This window comes from Molothrus ater, chromosome 17 (assembly GCF_012460135.2).
Source record: "Molothrus ater isolate BHLD 08-10-18 breed brown headed cowbird chromosome 17, BPBGC_Mater_1.1, whole genome shotgun sequence".
In the NCBI taxonomy this organism is placed as follows: Eukaryota; Metazoa; Chordata; class Aves; order Passeriformes; family Icteridae; genus Molothrus; species Molothrus ater.
In genome coordinates this window covers 6,993,681-7,013,354 of record NC_050494.2, presented here as the reverse complement: position 1 = coordinate 7,013,354, position 19,674 = coordinate 6,993,681, and the positions used below count along the sequence as shown (strand labels likewise).

At 46.0% G+C, this 19,674-nt stretch overlaps 2 protein-coding genes across 2 annotated transcripts; one reads left to right on the top strand and one right to left on the bottom strand.

Moving 5' to 3' along the window:
* Positions 1–42: 42 nt before the first annotated feature.
* DDX27 (DEAD-box helicase 27) lies at positions 43–6,403 on the bottom strand. Its single transcript, XM_036395706.1, has 21 exons — positions 6,275–6,403; positions 6,056–6,190; positions 5,894–5,953; positions 5,467–5,617; positions 5,053–5,099; positions 4,827–4,913; positions 3,953–4,058; positions 3,697–3,870; positions 3,239–3,389; positions 2,987–3,086; positions 2,736–2,877; positions 2,508–2,661; positions 2,312–2,393; positions 2,059–2,236; positions 1,809–1,915; positions 1,561–1,666; positions 1,365–1,459; positions 1,140–1,266; positions 817–901; positions 543–617; positions 43–250 (listed from the first exon to the last, which is right to left on the bottom strand). The coding sequence occupies exons 1-21, from the start codon at positions 6,368–6,370 to the stop codon at positions 235–237; spliced, it is 2,274 nt and encodes a 757-aa protein (XP_036251599.1). The 5' UTR covers positions 6,371–6,403; the 3' UTR covers positions 43–234.
* A 356-nt stretch (positions 6,404–6,759) lies between these two features.
* Positions 6,760–19,544, top strand: ZNFX1 (zinc finger NFX1-type containing 1). The gene is made up of 13 exons (XM_036395594.1): positions 6,760–6,924; positions 7,610–9,610; positions 10,397–10,528; positions 10,959–11,104; positions 11,307–11,459; positions 11,904–12,021; positions 12,271–12,512; positions 12,624–12,763; positions 13,076–13,230; positions 13,879–14,024; positions 14,770–14,880; positions 15,597–15,692; positions 17,010–19,544. The coding sequence occupies exons 1-13, from the start codon at positions 6,870–6,872 to the stop codon at positions 19,437–19,439; spliced, it is 5,925 nt and encodes a 1,974-aa protein (XP_036251487.1). The 5' UTR covers positions 6,760–6,869; the 3' UTR covers positions 19,440–19,544.
* Positions 19,545–19,674: the final 130 nt, after the last annotated feature.

The window sequence follows — 19,674 nt, the reverse complement described above, 5'->3', positions numbered from 1 at the left end:
GCTCTCAGTTGTTCTAGCCATCCATAGAACAGAGTCAACATCTTACAAGAAAAATAATCCTTTATTTCATGGGTTGCTACAGATGTTTTCAGTCTTCAACTAGGTAATTGACAACCATCCCAGAGCTATTCCACAACTTGAAGAAAAACTTCAATTTTACTGAGGTTGTCTCCTTGCAGTACTACAAAATCGAGGGCCTGTACAGTGTGTCTGAATTTTGTAACAGTTCTTACTTTACTTTCTCTTATACCTGCAAGAGAAGATAATAGAAATGATATTACTCCATCAGCCCAACTCTCAATGACAGATGAGGAGCACCACTGAGCATTTTTGCAGCAAAATGGTCTCCCAAGGAGAAGCCTAGGAATGTGTTATTAAAGGCACTATCCTTGATTACCCCCAGCATCAGACCTGCAATAAGAGGGTACTGCAGAACCAACACAACTTTTAGCAAGGGCCTTTAAACAATGACAAGAAGAAGAAGAAGAAGAAAACAAGGAAAATGCCCCCAGAATTGAACAAGAAAGTAAAGGGAACTATACCTGGACTTGGATTTGAAGTTCCCTCCTTTCCTGCGCTGGGCAATACCCAAGCGTTTTCGATCTTCAAATGATGGACTTTAGAGAGAGAGGGGAGGGAGGAGAGGTCAGCCACGTCACAGAATTATATCAGCAGGACAGGTACTTCTCAAAAGAACCCTGCCCCAATTTCAGAACCTCTTCTCCCAATATCAAAGTATCCCTGAGGAAGTACAGAGGTGCAAACAAATTCTCATCTATTGCAGTCTGTGCTAATGTAGACCTGCTAAGCCCTTACCCGGCACGGTACTGCTTCAGAGCCTTCCTGCTTGTGTTGGTCAGCTCTTCATCAAACACAGACACTTTTTTCTTCTTCTTGGGACCTAACAAATAATAAGAACAGTGGTTTTAAACAGAAGGCCACAGCATCATTACAGTACTCTTGAACACAACAATTAGCCTAAGCACGAGGCAAATGCCTGTGAACATGGACCACGGGCCAGCACTTGTGGCCATTCCTTCAAAGATCAGTGCCTTTCTCTATACAAACTAGATTAATTTACCTATTTCTAGAAAAGTAAGTGACATAAAAAGGAAGTTAGCTGTAACACAAAAGTCTACCTGCTGGTGCTGCTGCTGGTTCCTCTTCTGGCAAGGCTCTGGCTCTCTTTGCTCGGCGATTCCTCTTTGCCAGCCGCTCAGCATACATTTGAGATTTCAAGATCTCAAACTGTGACCTTTCCTCTGGCTGAAAGGTGTTAAAACACAAGTTTTGGTGAAGTGAAGCTTTGCTAAGGGAAAACTGATAGTCTGGCCAGATTCCCACTTGTCAACAAATAAACTCACTGTCATTTGGCCTTTTTTCTGTGTGTCCTGTACAAATTTCTTCCTTTTCTTTTTCCCTCGTAATGCTAGGTCAAATTCCTGCAGGGCTTTAGCCACTGGAAAGAGAAAGAAAAACAGAATAAAGAACCTATTAAAGCACAGAGCAGAGTCCAGCTGTGGCTATAGAATTTAACATGGCCACAGTGTCATGACTCACATTTCTCTTTCTTCCTCTCCTCACGGGTCTGGAACCAGCTCCGCTCCAAACTCTCACTTCCAGTTTCTTTTTTTCCTGTCTCCAGCTGCTTCTTTGCCTTGTTGATCTGTGATAATTCAGGCAAGATGTGAGCTCATGGTAGCTAAAAATTATTCCTCTCTTCCCTTTCTAAAATAGGCAGGTTAAGTATACTTAGGGTAACCTCATATAATGGACTATATCACACCAGATACTAAAAAATTGCTTACCTGGGCCTCTGACTGCTGCATCTCCCGTTCCTCACGTTCCAAGCAGAGAACTGCATAGATATCTTTCTCTAGATTCTCAATCTTCTCCCGAAATTTCAGTATGACATCTGAAAACAATACCATATGAACACCAGAGGCAGCTCATGTGAAGTCCATCTTGTTTTTCAGCACCTCCTTCAGTGTCCCTCTGTACCACGATATTCCCTGTGTACTCTCCCCAGCTTTTTACCTCAGTAAAAGTACCACATACCTTGGGGGAGGATTCTGGCTTTCACTGGTGTTTTAGCAGTCTTGACAATCTCCTTCAGCATCTTGCGCTCTTCCTCACCCACCAGTGAAACTGAACGACCAGCCTTGCCTGCCCTGGCTGTCCGACCCACACGGTGCACGTAGTGTTTGATGGTGTTGGGCATGGTGAAATTGATTACCTGTAACAGAAACAGTGTTAGTAGGAAATCAACATTAAATGCCTCATTAAAAAGCTCAGCATTTCAAATACTCACTGTTTTAACTCCTTCAATATCGAGTCCACGTGCAGCCACATCTGTAGCTACCAGGATATCAATCTGCTCATCCTTAAAGCGCCTGAGCAGAGAAAGCAAATGCATTGGCAATGAATGTATCCATCTACTTCCACCCTAAAACTTCCAACTTGGAACTTCTTTTTAGCCTAGGCTTGCTAACTAAGCCTGCTAATACCTGAGTGATTCCAGCCGCTGTGTCTGAGAGAGGTTCCCGTGAAGCTCCCCAACCCGCAGGCCCATCAGTCCCAGCAGGATGTGCATGCGGTGAGCTTGCTTCTTGGTCTGGGTGAAAAGCATCACGTGGTCCTGGAACGTCCGTGTCAGCAGAGCTAAAAGAAAGTCCTCTCAGAAGGCTGCTCCACAGTCACTCACTGATTGCAGCCTGCCTTGGCTCATCACTAACCTGTTACAATGGCCTCCCGGTCCCCCTCCCGGTTGGGTCTGATCCGGATAAATTCCTGCCGCAGGAAAGGCGCAACATCTGTGTTGCTGTTCACGAAAATTCGGACGGGATTTTTCAGGGAAACGGAAGCCAAATCTTTCACCTACAGAAACAGGTTAAGAAAAAAAAAGTCCACATGATTTCTGGTAAAAGACCTGACAAATTCTCATTCAACTTCCTGCCTGGGTATGTTTCTCAGCAGCTTGTCTCACCTCCTCAGTCATTGTGGCAGAGAAAAGCATTGTCTGACGATGGTGGGAACACAACCTGATTATTTCCTTCATCTGTTCCTCAAAGTATTCATCCAGCATCCTACACAGGAGAAAAAGAACAAGGTATGGCAGCTTCACTTGGGTCTGGCCAAGAAACATTACATAAGGCAGGACAACAAGGACAGCCTGATAGCCTGGAGAAAGGAAAGCAGAAAACTGCCATGCTTTTCATTGCTGTCCTGCTTACCCTACCTGTCTGCTTCATCCAAAATCAGCACCTCAACGCTGCTCAGGTGGAAAGAAGGGCAGTTGTGGAGATGATCTATCAGTCGCCCAGGAGTGGCAATAAGAATGTCTGGCCCTGAGCGCAGAGCAGCTTCCTGAGTCTTCACATCCAGGCCACCTGAAAGAGAGGGAATACAGACTGCTGACCCCCAGAGCACACTGCAGCACAGTACAAGGATGCAAACTGCCTGAGAAAAAGCAGCTCAGATAAAACCACATTCAAAAACAGAAATGATCCCATATTTTCTTTCTAAGGAACAGGTAAACAAGTACAGCATGGCCTTGGAAAGCAAGATTTTAAACCGCAATGTATCTACTAGAAGCATAATAACCACACAGCCTCCAGTTTTACAACACAGAATTCCCAGTTCTGTATAGTGATTTACAATGAGCTGCACAGTTCACATAAATGACTGAACACTCACCTACTGCCAGGCAAGTTGTGACACTGCTGAACTGTGCCAGCTGTTTTGTGACAGAGTGCACCTGAATACCCAGCTCTCGTGTGGGCACCAGAACCAGTACACGAGTTATTGGAGCCTGACGAGGTTTGTAAATCAGGCGCTCAAGGACAGGCAAGATGAAGGCAGCTGTTTTACCTGAAAAAAAAATATTAAGAAGGGTTACCAATTATTGTGAATAGCTGGTTCTCTGTTTCTAGTGCCCTGCTCAACCTCCTACCTGTCCCAGTGGCAGCACAAGCACAAATATCCTTTCCCAGAAGACCCACTGGGATACAAGCTTTCTGAATTGGGGTTGGTTGCTTGAAGCCAAGAGCTGTGATTGCCTAGAAAGGAGGGAGAGCAATTAAACTCTGTCTCTGGTATGGCCACACCTGGAGTGCCCAGAGCTGGGCTCATCACTACAAGACACACAGACATACTGCAGAGGGACAAGCAGTGGGCTGTGAAGAATATGAAGGGCTTGGGAGGCCCTCACATCTGGGGAAAGGCTGACAGAACTGGGACTGCTGAGCCTGGAGAAGGCTCAGGGGGAAATCTGGCAATGTCAATAAATACCTGATGGAAGGGTGGAAAGTGGATGGAGCCAGGCTCTTTTCAGTGGTGCCCAGAGACAGAGGCAATGGGCACAGACTGAAACATAAGTGATGTATGTGTTTAGTTCCTTCTAAACACCAAGAACCACTTTGTCACCTCAAAGGTGACCAAGCAGCAGCACAAGGGGCCCACAGAGGTTGCAGTTTCCAGCCCTGGAGATATTCAAAGCCATCTGGACACATTCCTAGGCAGGAACTCTAGGTAGTCCTTCTTGAGCAGGGGTTGGACAAAATGACCTCCAAAGTCCTTTCCAACCATACTGTGACAAGTCTTGCTCAAGATGGTGTTAACACATTCAATCTTTGATTGACACAATCAAAGAACAGTTTCCATTAATGTATAATAACAGCTTCTAAAGGACTATCACACTATCTCCCAAATGATTTCCTTGTCAGAGAGGTTGCAAAGTAATGAGAAATTTGACAGTTCTAATTGGTGGCAGGGAGTCTGTACAACATTCTTCAGAGTAACATGTAATAAATCAGCTAGGTAAATACCTTCAGCAAAGGTCGTGAAAGATTCATGTCCTGGAATGACAAGTTATCATCATATTGAGAGGCATCTTCAAAAAAGCTCTCTGCTTCCTAGAAACAGGAACAACAAAACTGGAACAACACATGCAGCAACACAACATGCTATCAAAGGGCTCTGGGCTGGTTTCTAACCAAAGCAAATTCCTCAATAAGAAATACTGGAGGAATTTGACTAGTTTTTAACACTTACCACTTCTCCCTTTTTTGATCTCTTCTTTTCCTTCACTTTGACCTTATCTGCAGAGAAGGAGAAATGTGACTGGAATTAGGAAGCACAGCTAAACCTATAACAAGATGAACTATCTTCACCTTGTAACCTCATACTTTTTGCTCTCAATTCAGATGTTGAGTGAGAGACCTCAGAAACCAGTAGAGGCATGTAATGGAATAAAATTGCCCAGTAAACATCCTTGTTCAGGGATGAGTTCAATTATGGCTACCATTCAAAATAAACTTGATTAAAATCAGAAGGAATGTTGCAGAAGGCAAACAAAATATAAAAGGTGCTCCTTGCCCACTCCCAGCAAGGCTTCACTTCAGACTTTTCTCCAGTGAGCCAACTGTGTGTCAGATTCTTGGCCATTTCATTGTGTACTGCTGATACCTGCTTTTGTGAAGATACTTTCATCATCCACTGAATACTCAGACTCCACATCTTCTTCATCCCTACTGCAATCCTCATGCTCCTTTTTGATTTGATCATCTTCAGCCTCTGCATCCTCATCTTTCACTTTGGCTTGTTTAGCTTCCCTTTCCTAAAAAAAGAAAAAAAAAAAGAAAATGTTTTAAAAAGAAAGGATGAAAAAGAAACTTCAATCCTTTGTGAGTATAGGTTTGTTATTATGAGCTCATTCACAAATCCACGGTTTTGCATAACTTTAAACACTAATAATTCTGCAACCTCACCCATTCAGCAGCACATCACATGTGGCAGCAAAGGGAGCTGAAGTGATGAGCTGCAGCCAGAGCACCGTGGCTGAGGGAATGGCCAAACACATACCAGTCTTTTCAGCAATTAGAAAGATCCTGACCTGGAGCTTCCTTTTCTGTCTCACTTTCTCAATCTTCTCATCCAGCGTCGTAGCTGCTTTCTAGACAGAAAATCACAACAGGAGAGCTGTAAGAGGAGCCCAGGGGAGCAGTGGGCGCTGTGGCCTCTGGCACCGCAGCTCCATCCCGGCCTCAGGCCTCACCTTGCCGCGGAGCTGCCGCAGCGCCGCCGTCCAGGCATCGTCCCCGCCGGCCTCCGCCTCCCCGAACACGAAGTCGGCGCTGAAGTCTCCGCGGGAGGGTCCCCGCCGCCTGGGGCCCGGGGCCCGGGGCAGCTCCTGCGGAAACAGCCGTGAGCACGGACCGCGGCCGGGCCCCGCCGCACCGGCCCGGCCCGCGCCCCCCCGCCCGCCCGGCCCCACCTCCTCATCCTCGGAGTCGCCGGATTCGGAGTCCACGGGCACCACGTCCCCCTCGGCGATGGTGCCCACAAGGCCCAGGCTCTCCAGCGTGGCCATGGCTGTGAGCCGGAACCCCGCGGGACACGCGTGCGCTGGGCCGGGCCAGGGGCCGGGCCGGGGGCCGGGCCGGGCCGGGTGGGCAGAGCCGCGGCTGCCTCCGCCCCGCAGTGCCGGGAAAGGAAACCGAAAGCGGCCGTGCCGTAGCCGGATAGGTGGCCGTGCGGTGTTTTCTCATCCTTTGAGCTTCCCCTCTGCTTCGCCTCCCCTTCTCTTCGCTTCCCCTTGCCGCGGGAGCCGGGGAGAGAAGGAGAAGCTCCATTTCGGGAGCGCTGCCTGCCGCTGACAGGGGCGGGGGCTCTGCTCACAGGGCGGGACTTGCGGGGAACTGGAAAGTGAAACTTTGGGGGGAATTGGAAAGGGAAGCGCTGCTGGGTCTCGGGGCAGACGCGGCGCAGCATCGCGCGTGTTCGGCCGCAGGAGAGCCACGGTCCCCAGCGCCCAGCGCTGCCCTCGGCCCGGAGAGCTGGAACAGAGCCGGAGCAGTCCCGGCCGGGCGATGGAGAGTCCTGGGCAGGAGCCCCACGCCCGACAATCCCGAGGTGGAGCGAGAGGTGAGGGTCCCCCGGGGAATGCAGGGCAGGAGGGCTGGATGTGGTGCTGGTACAGGGGGATCCGCTACTCCCCTACCTATGTACAGCGAAATTTTCTCTCAAGGCTGAGTTTCAACACTTCGTTATTTGCCCTTGGAGTCTGTTTGGGGCCATGATTCGGCGATGTGTTGCAGCAGCCTCTTGCTATTTGTTCCTGCTAGTAGTCAATTTTTCGCTAAACATGCTGTGGGGAGTCTGACAAAGGCCCCGTGGGCTGCGCTTCCTCCTACTCCGAAAGGCAAACACTCCATGTTTTGTGCATGCTATGTACGGTTCAAGTCAGCTGTGCCGCCCTCTATCATTATTTCACTGATGATTAACTCCCGAGGAAATGCTGTCCTGTGCAGAAAACTTAAACTTTCACCTTCTTACTTCTGCTTTCAGTTCTGTGGGAAGAGGTTTTCTTTTTTGGTGTCTTCGTAGCTCAAGTGAACTCTAAGTACAGCACTCTCTTTAGCAGTTGGATAGAAGGGTACAAATGAGACACTAATTTGAAAGTCTATGTGCAAATGTAATAATTTTTTAATTTGATGTCAAATGTTCAGTGCTGACTGTCAGGTCAATATACTCATTTGTCTTTGTTGGGAGGCATGTTAATTTGGTTGGTTTATAATTAAGGAGTGTCATTTTTCCTGCCTTTTTAAAGGACGCGTGCTTCGTTTGGACACTGGCTTTACAGGAAGAGGCAGACACAGAACAAATAATGTACCAGGCCAAGCCCCTAAGTTAGAGGAAAAGATCCAAGACAGTAATTATACCCTTCCACATGGGCAAAGAGAAGAGGGGTTTGGTGGCTGGATTTCAAAGGTTCCTCAATCAAGTAGAAATCCAAGAATCCAAGGTGAACAGCCCAACAGTGAAGCCACAGGATTCTGGACAAAACAGGAGAATGAGGGAAGGAGAATGAGGTATCAAGGTGGACAAACACATGAGAGGGGCAGAGGACCCTGGAATGAGCAAGAAAATGCATTTAGAGGAGGAAGGTGTCCGCTTGGACAAGCCCGTGAGAGGACCAGAGGACCCTGGAATGAGCAAGAAAATGGAGGCAGGGGAAGGAGGTATCAAGGTGGACAAGCTCAGGGAGGAGCTAGAGGGAGAGGGCTGAGGAGTAGGTGGGAAAATGAAGGTAGCACATGGAGGATGCAACCTCGGGAGAATCCTCATTTCTACCAGAATGCTACCCCAGGTGGTGCCCACCACAGTGAGCAGCCTCGGCAAGCCAGAAGGATTGGCTATAAATTCCTTGAAAGTCTCCTCAACAAAGACCCCTCAGAAGTTGTCAACACACTTGCTTCCAGTTCAGGGTTGAAGGAACTTCTTTCCCAAACAACCATGAACCGCAATTTCGTTCAGCTCATTTGCCAGGTGCTTCAGAAGGCGTGCAGTTCCCAAATGGATAGACAGAGTGTCCAACACGTTCTTGGGGTTGTGAAGGAGTCCAACTTTCTCAAGGTCTGTCTGCCACAGTATGTGTCTGACATGGTAACAGAAGTAGTTCCTGCTGTACGCCACGAGTACCCTGAGCATATCAGCAACATCATTTTACTTCTTCAGCACCTGATAAGTACTTTCCCAGCCAGCTCTGTGCAGAAAGTCTCCATTCTCTTGACAGTCTTGACAGCATCCATCGATGCCCTGAGAGGTTTTGGTGTGGACATCACAGAACAGGCAGAGAAGAATCTCAATCAAGTCCAGATGCTCATGCAGCATCTGCAGGAGAAGAGACGTGAAGGCACCCTGAGGGCTGATAATTGTACATTTATGCAGCCTCAAGATGGGCAAGCAGAAAACTATCGTTTCATAAGCATTTATCCGACATATGAGGAGATACATGGTAATGAGAAACCTTTTCTACGGCCCAATTTTGTTTCTGGAAAATATGAAAGCACCAGTATTTATCTTGACACCCACTTCCGACTTTTGAGAGAGGACTTTGTTAGGCCTTTAAGGGAAGGTATCATGGAGGTTTTGCAGAACCTCCAGGACAGAGATTTAAGAAAGAGAAAATTTGATGACATCAGGATCTACTTTGATGCACGGATTATTGCCCCATCTTGTACCCCAACTGGCATTGCTTACAAGGTCCAGTTTGACACAAAACCACTGAGGTTTGTACAATGGCAAAATTCTAAACGATTGCTGTATGGATCGCTAGTCTGCATGTCCCAAGATCACTTTGAAACATTCCTTTTTGCCACCGTTTCTAATCGTAATGCTGCAGAACTTGCCAATGGGATTGTGGAGCTGTCTTTTGATGCAGACAGCCAGCCACTGGTGGGAGAGTTTGAACCCTCAGACTCTTTCCTCATGGTAGAGACAACTGCCTACTTTGAGGCCTATAGGCATGTGCTAGAAGGGTTGCAGAAAATGCGGAATGAAGATATCCCATTCCAGAAGTACATTGTGGAATGTGATGCACAGGTGAAGGAGCCAGCATACCTGACACGGGATACTGCCTACAACCTGGCACCCTTGGTGAAGACTTCACGTAAAGAGAAGTGCCCTGATAGCTTGAAAAGTGTAAACATTCTAGATCCCAGTCAATGGCTTTCAATGGAAGCTTTGAAATTAGATGAGTCTCAGATGCAGGCATTGAATCTTGCACTCACCAAGGAGCTGGCTATCATCCAAGGACCTCCTGGCACTGGTGAGACATATTTGCTTAAAGGTTCTGTAATTTAAGAAGTTCTTGTTGACTTCCCCATCTAGGGAGATTAACTTCAGAGAAAGCCAGCTGTACTGTCTCCAAAGCTTTAGTCCTGTGCATAATTGATGCTTGAGTCACCCATTTAGTGTGAGCTGTGGAGACAGTTAATATTCTCAAATAGCCACATCTGATCTTTGCCCACCTACATGCAAATAGATACCAACTGCACTGTTGACTGTGCTTGTATATTGGGGTGAAGAAGTTTACAGTGGCCTTTGAGAACTTGGTCCTTCTTGCTGTGCAGCACTCTCCTACTTGTCTTCACAGCATGTTAGGGCTTTGGGAACTTCAGCCATGAACCATTGTGTGAATAAAGTATTACAAGATGGACTGTAATTGTTTTAAATGGTACCTGAATTTAACAAGCACCAGTGCTTGTATTTCAATAGTATGTGGATGTTTCATGTGCAGCCAAATGTCATCTGTGATGCCAGTATCAGAGTGGGCTGGAGGATGCAGTGAGAGAGAAAACCCTGTGTCCAGGTCTATGATCTAAAAAATAACATTCTTGCAGACTGTGGCCTTGCTCAGCTACAGGCTGGAATGTCAGTGTCACTCTACTTTGTCTACATTTTGTAAGTTAGTTACCCCTAGGGTCAGTTCTCTCGGTACAGACCAGATTGGCAGCCTGGAAAGAAATCTTATATCTGTTTTTGATGATTTCTATGTTTCAAGTCACTCATAGACAGTGGATTACCCTTTTCTGATTCTGAGTTTGTCTTGCAGGAAAGACTTATGTGGGTTTGAAGATTGTTCAGGCTCTCTTGACTAATGATAAGGTGTGGCAAAACCCTTACTGGAGGCGTCCCATCCTTATAGTCTGCTACACCAACCATGCACTGGATCAGTTCTTAGAAGGTAAGAGTACCTGCAAGCAGGATGGTGGTATAATCATAGCATCATAGAATGGTTTGGGTTGGAAAGACCTTAAAGATCATCTAGTTCCAGCCCACCTGCCATGGACTGGGATACCTTCCACCAGACCAGGTTGTTCCAAGCTCTGTCCAGCCTGCCTTGTACACTTCAAGTGATAGTGCATCCAGTTCTCTGGTCAACCTGTTGTTAGAACCTGTAATTAGAAACTATACTATAACCCTTACTCTGCTCATTGTATGGCATGATAACCTGCATTTTGGTTTGATTCTTTTTAGTGACTCTAGCCCCATTGACAGATTAAAAAAACTTCACTCAGAGCAAACCACTGTAGGATTTGCAGTCAAATCCTCTTGTCCTATTGCTGAAAACTGAGCTTGGCCCTTTAGTTCTAATATTTCTTTTTTATTCACAGGAATATACTCATTTGAACTGGATGGGATAGTGCGTATTGGGGGCAGGAGTAGCAGTGCAGCCCTGCACAGATTCACCTTGAAGGAGCTGAGGAAGCAGACCAACAGATTTCATTTCCCAGAGGACCACTTCAGAGACTCTGAACATGTATGTACAGACCTGCTGGGAGATGCTGGGACTGGGTTGCCTGTGCATTGGAGGAGATAATAAACCTCCCCCACACCTGGCCTTTCACCTTGTTTTACACTGAATTTGGTCTCTTAATTCTTCTGTCAGTTTTTTGTCCTGCTGTTAGTGAACTTTGTTTCTCTGAGTGTGACACTGCCTCCCTTGTCTTTGTTATGAGTAGATAACGAGGGAGATGAAGAGGGCTGAGGAGGGTCTCCTTGAAGGAGCGAAGCGGTTGGAGTGCACAGCCTACGGAGTTCTGCACGAGCGCTACTTGAAACCACACATGGCACCCCAGCACTGGGCCAGCCTGAGAAAGGCTCTGGCAATAGAGGTAGGTCCCTTTCTTCCGAGTCAAGCAGTCCCAGTGCATGCTTACCATCCTTTCTGCTAATGGGCCTGAGGTTCCACCAGCATACATCTTTTTAGCATCATTTGGTTACTGAGAAAGTAAAGGAGTGAACAGCAAGCTGTGCCAAATGACAGTAGTTTAGACAGGCAAGGAAAGCAGGGGCTCTGAATTTTCCTCCTTTCAACTGCAGAGATTCTAAGTGATCTTTAACAGCATAAAAATGCAAGTACCTAAAGGAAAGCCTCTTAAACTGAAGGGAGGAGGGGTACCCTTTCTGAAGATCTAGGGCTGCTTGGACTTTCTAGTTCTGGAGGGTGTCTTGGGGGGGACTTGTCCTAGTTGCCACTGCTGTAAGGTGCTGCTTTGGCATCATGCTAAGACTCTGAAGTGCAATAGGCCTGGCTGATTTGACTTTCTCTATATTAGGAGGACACTGAGTTTTACTACATTTTTTCACAACGCTCACTGATTCTGGAGTGGCTGGGACTTGCTGCATCTGCCTTCACCCAGAATGCTGCAGAGAATACATGGGCTGAAAATCCAGGTAAAACAAACAAAACAGAAAAAAAACAGACACCAGAAAGACACCCACTCCACACACATTTTCTACAAGTGTGTTTACCTAAGCAGCGTATGTGTGCCAGAAAAGAGACACTACTACTTAACAGGCACTGAATGATGTGTGATACTGTGAGGGAATTAAGAAGATTAACCCTCATTTCAATGTAGTGATCTGACTGCTGCATTGCTAGAGTGGCTGTGGCTTACTTCATGTGACTGGTGACTCTCACAGATGGACAGCAGGAGGGAGAGGAGGAGAGCGAAGATGAAGCAGAAGAGGAGCTTTTGGCGATCCCAGAGATGGCTGACCTGATTGAAGATGAGAGAGTGATTGAGGATGAAAAGATAGCAGACTATTGGAGGAGGGAGAAGGAAGATGACAGTGTTCATGAAATAGCCCGTTCCATGTTGGCTATGAAGCTGGACCAGGAAGAAGGAACAGCTCAACCACAGCAGGAGAACATGCAGTGGGAGGTAACTGCATGCATTACCATGACTGTGTAAAGAATAACATGGGGATGCTAACACAAAAGAATCTCTGTGCTGTAACTGCTTATTGGGGTGCTTTTTTTTTTCTTTTTGCAGATAACTCGTGGCCAGAGGAGAAAACTTATGCGGAAGATGAAGGTTGAGCTCCGTAAAGTGAACACAATGACAGAGTTAGAGGCCAATGCTGTTCAGGATGTGTGGCAACTTGACCTGGACTCCCGCTGGAGGCTTTACAGGTGACAAAGCTATTTTGCAGGGCTTGTCAGGCAGGTGTTTCCTAAGATCATTCCAGTGTGCAAACTGTGTCAAGCCATGATGTTTCTGTTTGTACATGTTCAGTTCCTTGTTTGAACATGCTTGTTCTTACCTTCCTTGTACTGCATGGGAAGCAATGTCATGCCCTGCATTTGTACATGTTCAGGACTAAGTACAGATGGTAATAATCTGTTTCCCAAAAGGCATGGCAGTTTTGAGCTGAATCCACTCAGAACCTGTGGATCACCATCCTGTTTTCCTTGCAGTGAGTGATAATGGTGCTTTCTTCCCAGGTTTTGGCTGCAGACTTACCAGGGTTCTATTCGAGAGAACATTCGGGACCATGAAGAGCAGTATCAGGAAGCAGCCAGAAAACTGAAAGAACTGAAGCTGGAGCAAGATCTCTGCATTCTCAGTACAGCCAGAGTTGTGGGGATGACAACTACAGGTGCAGAGCAGTTGGGAAACAAACCAGATTGTATTGCTTACAATCATGTTTAAAGAACCTTTTTGCTGAAAGATTAGTATCATGTATTGCTTCACAGCCTGGGTCAGATTCTGCCTTTTTAATCTTTGACTCCCTTTGCAAATGGGGCTGTTGTGAGTGTTGTTAATTAGTGGCATGAGCAGCTTCTGTTGTTTTGCACTCCCCCTCTCTTGAGTAGCATTCTTCTAATGGAACTGCACCACTTGTGCCTTAGTAAGGCCCAGCTAATACCTGTGTTGCTATTCCCACAGCACCTTCTGGAGATGGTAGTGTCAAGGTTGTTGTAGTATGTCCCTTTGGAGAGATAATTTAGGCTTATTTATGCATGTAGACCAATGTATTGAGTGTTTCTTCTGTCTGAAGAGAGCATTGAAAAAAGGACCAAGGCAGGCATAGGACTAATCTCCACCTGCCTTCCTTAACTCATCATATAGAAGCTGCCCCTGATATGGTACTGTTTTAAAATTCAAAAAGCCAAGTGTTGAAATGGGGAATCTTGAGAAGAACCTCAGTTTTTTCTGAGACAGAGCCTACTCCCCTCTGTGAAAAGTCTTGCCTTACTGCTTGAATGCAGTTATATCCTAAGGTTTATCTTCTGTCCTTGTTCAGGTGCTGCAAAATACCGACGGATCTTGCAGTACATAGAGCCACGAATTGTCATTGTAGAAGAGGCAGCAGAGGTGCTTGAGGCTCACACCATTACTACTCTGAGTAAAGAATGCCAGCACCTCATCCTCATTGGAGATCACCAGCAGGTAACTTTCATGGCTAACAGCTCTATCTGCTGGGTTAATGAACAAGAACTGTCTAACACAGCACTGTGTGGGAAAATTGCCAAGGCTTGTTGCTCCCCACCTTCTACAGATACCACAGTGTGACCGAGTTCACAGGGGTTCTTGGATGAGGGAAGAGACGAGAATGTTGACTCCATGATCAGAAGGCTTGATTTATTATTTTGTGATATATATATATTACACTATAACTATACTAAAAAGAAAAGAAAGGAAAAGGTTTCCTCAGAAGGCTAAGCTAAGAATAGAAAAGAAAGGAATGATAACAAAGGCAGCTCTCTCAGACTCTGTCCGAGATAGCTCTGTCTTGATTGGCCATTAATTATAAACATCCAAGAGGGGCCAATCACAGGTGGACCTGTTGCATTCCGCAGCAGCAGATAATAATTGTTTACATTTGTTGCTGAAAGTTCTCAGCTTCAGCAGGAAAATCCTAAAGAAAAGATTTTCACAAAAAGGTGTCTGCGACACCACAGGTCCTCTGTCCTGTAGTTTTAGAGCTCCTGTGGGACTGGTGTTTTAGTTGACTGATACAATTTTAGATGTGCTTTGATTGTGACTATATCTAGCTTTGATGTTAAGCACTTCTGCAAGAATCCAGTCTCTGGCCTTTCAGTGGGAGACCAGTCACAAAAAAATGAGAGTGAAAAATCCTACTTAGACATAGGAAAAGTGCCAAAACATGGACCTCCTATCCCTTCTCTTTCAGTTGCAGCCTAGTGCAAATGTATATGACCTGGCCAAAAACTTCAACCTCGAAGTCTCTCTCTTTGAACGTCTGATCAAAGTGGATTTCCCCTTTGTCTGTCTGAAGTACCAAGTAAGAAAGAGCTATAAAAAACTTCATGGCATTTGTATTTAGGTTAAGTTTGTAATACACTTAAGTTTATATTTCTACTGTAAGAGCAGCCTAGAAGAAAAGAATGTTCTATCTAGCTTCTGAAAAGAGTGGTAGGATGGTAGGAGCTGTCAAACTGATATGGAGTTCCAAAATATTTTCAGTTTTAGTGATATTGTCCACAGCACTGTGGTTCTCATGTTTTTTTGTGAAGAACACGGTTTATTGTGGCAACTGAAACTTCCACAACTTTGCAGAGTGAGATAGCACAATTCTTCTCAGGATGCTTCCTGCTAAATTGCTATAATCATCTATCTTGGTGCCTGGGGAAGTTAATTCTACCACCAGCAGTCCTGTGTTAAAGGTACCTGAAAGAGCTCATTTAGTAGTTAGGGTGAGGTGCTGGCTTTTGTTATCTATAAGTGTGCTTAAATTTGCACCGAAACCAGCACTATTGTGCAACAACCTTATCAAGAGATTTTCTTGAAGATGCTCTGCTACTCTCACTCCTGCAGTTGTTGCTGGTGTCAGCAATGGGGTGAGGGAGAGCAGGGATTGGGAAGTGCTTCCTTCTTGTCTCTTATTGAAAAGTCATCCTTGTCTTGTATTCAGCCACTGTCTGTACAGTGGAGCAAAGAATATTGACAGGAAATATGATGCTCCTTTCTCAAGACTGATAAAACTGTTTTGTGTTTCAGCACCGCATGCGCCCTGAAATTGCCCAGCTTATCAGTCCTCATATATACCAGAAGCTGGAGAACCATCCCTCTGTCCTGGAATACGAGAATATAAAAGTGAGTTTTCAACAGTCCAAGTGGTTTCTTTTGTCCCCTGTTACTGGCTAAATGAGTTTCTGTAAACTACAGTGTTCAAGGATTTCAAATTCTTAGGTCAAATTCACTTATTGAAATTTATACTTGAATCAAGGAATTGTGCAATATAGAATTACATAAGTAATTTGTAGTTCTGGCATTAGTGATGGTGGACAGTAGAAATAGATCCAATACCAATGACTTTAAAAGAACAGTAAAAAATAGGAGGGGGAACAAATGAATTGTAGGAGTTTGAAAGCTAGGAAGAAATCTTAAATGAAAGACTTAAAGCATAATATTGAAACTCCAACATAAAATAGGTGACAGGATTACTGGAACTCTTTCCTTAGTCTCTCCGTTTGGGCATTCTACCAATGCACAACATTGCAAGGAAGATCTATGCAGCTTACAAGTATAAAATCATCATTTTTTTATCTAACACGCTCAATAAACAGCCAGAATTTAGTAAGTGATTAGAATGCTTGTCTTGGGTATCAGTCAGAAGTGTCAGTCTTTGCTTCTTCCTTAATGGTACTGAGAGGTTCCATCTTAACACTCACTCCCCCTTTTCTGATTTAAATTTCCTCAATGAAATGAGGAAATACAAATGAGGAAGCCTGAACCAGGGCTTCATGTATCTCTAGGTTGGTGCTTTTCTTGCATCTTTGAACTATTAACAGTCATCTCTCTGTAATCTTACCTTGGACAACCAGAGATCTGTGTTTGACCTACAAAAGCTGTTCTTTCCTGTTAAAATCAGTCTCTGGATTTTGGCAGGCAGAGCAATAATTTCTTATGGGTAGAATAATTCCAGTTAATAGTTAAAAAATTAAAAGCCCCTGCTAACTCAAGGCCAATAGAGTTTTTGAACAGGTGAGCAGTCAACTCTGCACACCATGAGATGGTGAGTGACTACTGGAGTCCTAGCATTCCTAGTTTTTTCTGTTGAAGAAGAAATTTTCCTTGCTGCTTTGTTTTTTTGCAGCAACAGAGGAAGTGTGTTTTAGGCAAGTGCTCAACCCTGTGCACTGGTAACTTAGTATCTTTCTTCTACAGGGCCAAAACAAGACATTGTTCACACCATGAGTATGCTTTGAGAAGTTACTAACACTAAGCTGAAATGGGAATTTGATTAATAACCTATGGAAATCTAAGACAAAATCACCGAAGTACACAGTAACTGCATACTGTAGTCAACTCCTTAAAAGTCCTCCTGTCAGTGGATAATCAGGAGCATGGAAACACTGTGGGGTGACAGAAACTAGAATTCTCTCTCTGACATCCTTCCTCTTGTTTCAGGGTGTCTCAACTAATGTCTTCTTTGTGGAACATGAGGTTCCTGAACAAGAGATCCAGGAAGGGAAAAGCCACCAGAACCCACATGAGGCCCACTTTGTAGTGGAACTGTGCAAATATTTCTTGTGTCAGGGCTATGAACCTTCTCAGATCACCATTCTCACTACTTACACTGGACAGCTCTTCTGTCTGCGTAGGCTCATGCCGGCAAAGATCTTTGAAGGTGTGAAGGTTCATGTGGTGGATAAGTACCAGGGAGAGGAGAATGATATTATTCTGCTGTCATTGGTGAGGAGCAACAAAGAGGGGAGACCTGGGTTCTTGCAGATCCCTAATCGGATATGTGTGGCATTATCCAGAGCTAAGAAAGGCCTCTATTGTATTGGAAACATGAGAATGCTTGGCAAGGTTCCTCTCTGGAACAAGATCATTGAAACCCTTGGGAAAAATGGTCACATTGGCCAGTCATTAGAGCTTTGCTGTCAAAATCACCCTGGAACCAAGACGAAGGTATCTGCAGGTGAAGACTTCAACAGTGTCCCGGAGGGAGGCTGTACTCGTCCCTGTGAGTTTAGGTTGAGTTGTGGACATGCTTGCGCAAGGGCATGTCACCCGTATGACCCTGAGCACAAAGAGTACCAGTGCCTGAAGCCTTGTCAAAAGGTACTTTGTGAAGATGGGCACCACTGCCAAAAGTCATGTTATGAGCCCTGTGGAAACTGTATGGTGAAGGTAAAGAAAACTATTTCTAAGTGTGGCCACATACAGATGGTGCCATGCCATATTCCAGAATGTAAATTTCAGTGCCTAGAACCTTGCCAGAAGAAGTTAAACTGTGGACACACATGCATGCGTTCCTGTGGGGAGCAGTGCACAATGAAGTGTCCTCAACGGGTTACAGCCACACTGAAATGTGGCCACGAGCAGAAAGTTTCTTGCTGGATGACTAGGGTGGGACATGAGGAGGCTGTGAGATGTGAGAGTAAGTGTTCTGTCACACTGGCATGTGGTCATGTGTGTTCAGGTTCCTGTCATACTTGCTTTGGAGGAAGATTTCATAAGGCATGTGGCAGCCCATGCAAGCGTGTCTTGATCTGTTCCCACAAGTGTCAAGAGCCTTGTACTACAGAATGTCCTCCATGTCAGAAGGAATGTCAGAACTACTGTATTCACAGTAAGTGCAAAAAGAAATGTTGGGAAAGCTGTGTTCCTTGTGCCGAGCCATGTGAGTGGCAGTGCCAGCACTACCAGTGTACCAAGCTTTGCTCTGAGCCGTGCAACAGGCCTCGCTGCAATGTTCCCTGTGCTAAGATGCTGCCCTGTGGTCATCCCTGTATTGGATTGTGTGGAGAGCCCTGCCCAAAGAAGTGCCTTGTTTGTGACCATGAGGAACTTACTCAGATCTTCTTTGGCTTTGAGGATGACCCAGATGCTCGATTTGTACAGCTTGAAGACTGTGGCCATGTCTTTGAGTCACAAGGCCTTGACCACTATATGGATGAAGATGATGATGTTGTCAAGCTGAAGGTGTGCCCTCTGTGTCAGACACCCATCAGAAAGAACCTGAGATATGGCAGCAGTGTGAAAAGGCAGGTGGAGGAGATAGAACGGGTGAAACAGAAAATCCAAGGCCCGGCAGAGGAAATTGAGTCTAACAGAAAGAGACTGCAGGCTGTACTGGCACGGAATCTTTTTCTGAGGCATGATCTGTCCTCTAAGTATGCCATGCTGGAAAGGAAACTAGAAGCTTCTCCTCTCTCCACAAAGAGTATCGGACTAATTGAGAACCTGCTTAATTTCTACAAACGTATAGCAGACCTAAATAATTCTGTGAACAAAATTGATGAGAAAGAAAAGAAGGGGCTGATGAAGAGGCTGGATGAAGTGCAGCAGTGGTTGGATAAGCCACGCATCAGTTTTACAGAACAGGAGCTCACTGACCTGCAGTCTGAGATCCAGAGGCTGACTTACTTGCTGAGCCTCTTGGCAAGGTGCAAAGCAACAAGTAGGGTGATGCCCACAGACATCGCAGCAGAGATTAACAGTGCACGTGAGATCCTGGAAGGGACAAAGAAATTCACAGAGGAGGATGAGGCTGCAGTGAAGGCTCACCTGAAGAAGATCAATGCTAGCTTGCCCACGTCAGGGCTGGGGATTTCTGAAGCTGAGCGGGTGCAGATTGTCAGTGCCATTGGCTGTCCCCGTGGCCACTGGTTCAAGTGCAAAAATGGGCACATCTACGTAATTGGGGAGTGTGGGGGGGCAATGGAGAAGAGTACATGCCCTGAGTGCCACGAAGTCATCGGCGGCACCAACCACACCCTGGAGAGCAGCAACCGCCTGGCCCCGGAGATGGACGGAGCAACCCACGCGGCCTGGTCCGACGTGGCCAACAACATGCTCAACTTCGAGGAGCTGCGCCGGCTGATGTAGGGTGTGTGAGCCTCGCTCCTTCCCACAGGCACGCACGCAGGGGCACAGCCCCACTGATTTCCCCCTTTGCTTACTCTATACTAATAAAGTGTGTATTGCTTCCAACCGGGCGGGGCTGTCTCTATGGGGCGGGGCTGTCTCTATGGGGCTGTCTATGGGGCGGGGCTGTCTCTACGGGGCGGGGCTGTCTCTATGGGGCTGTCTCTATGGGGCGGGGCTGTCTCTATGGGGCTGT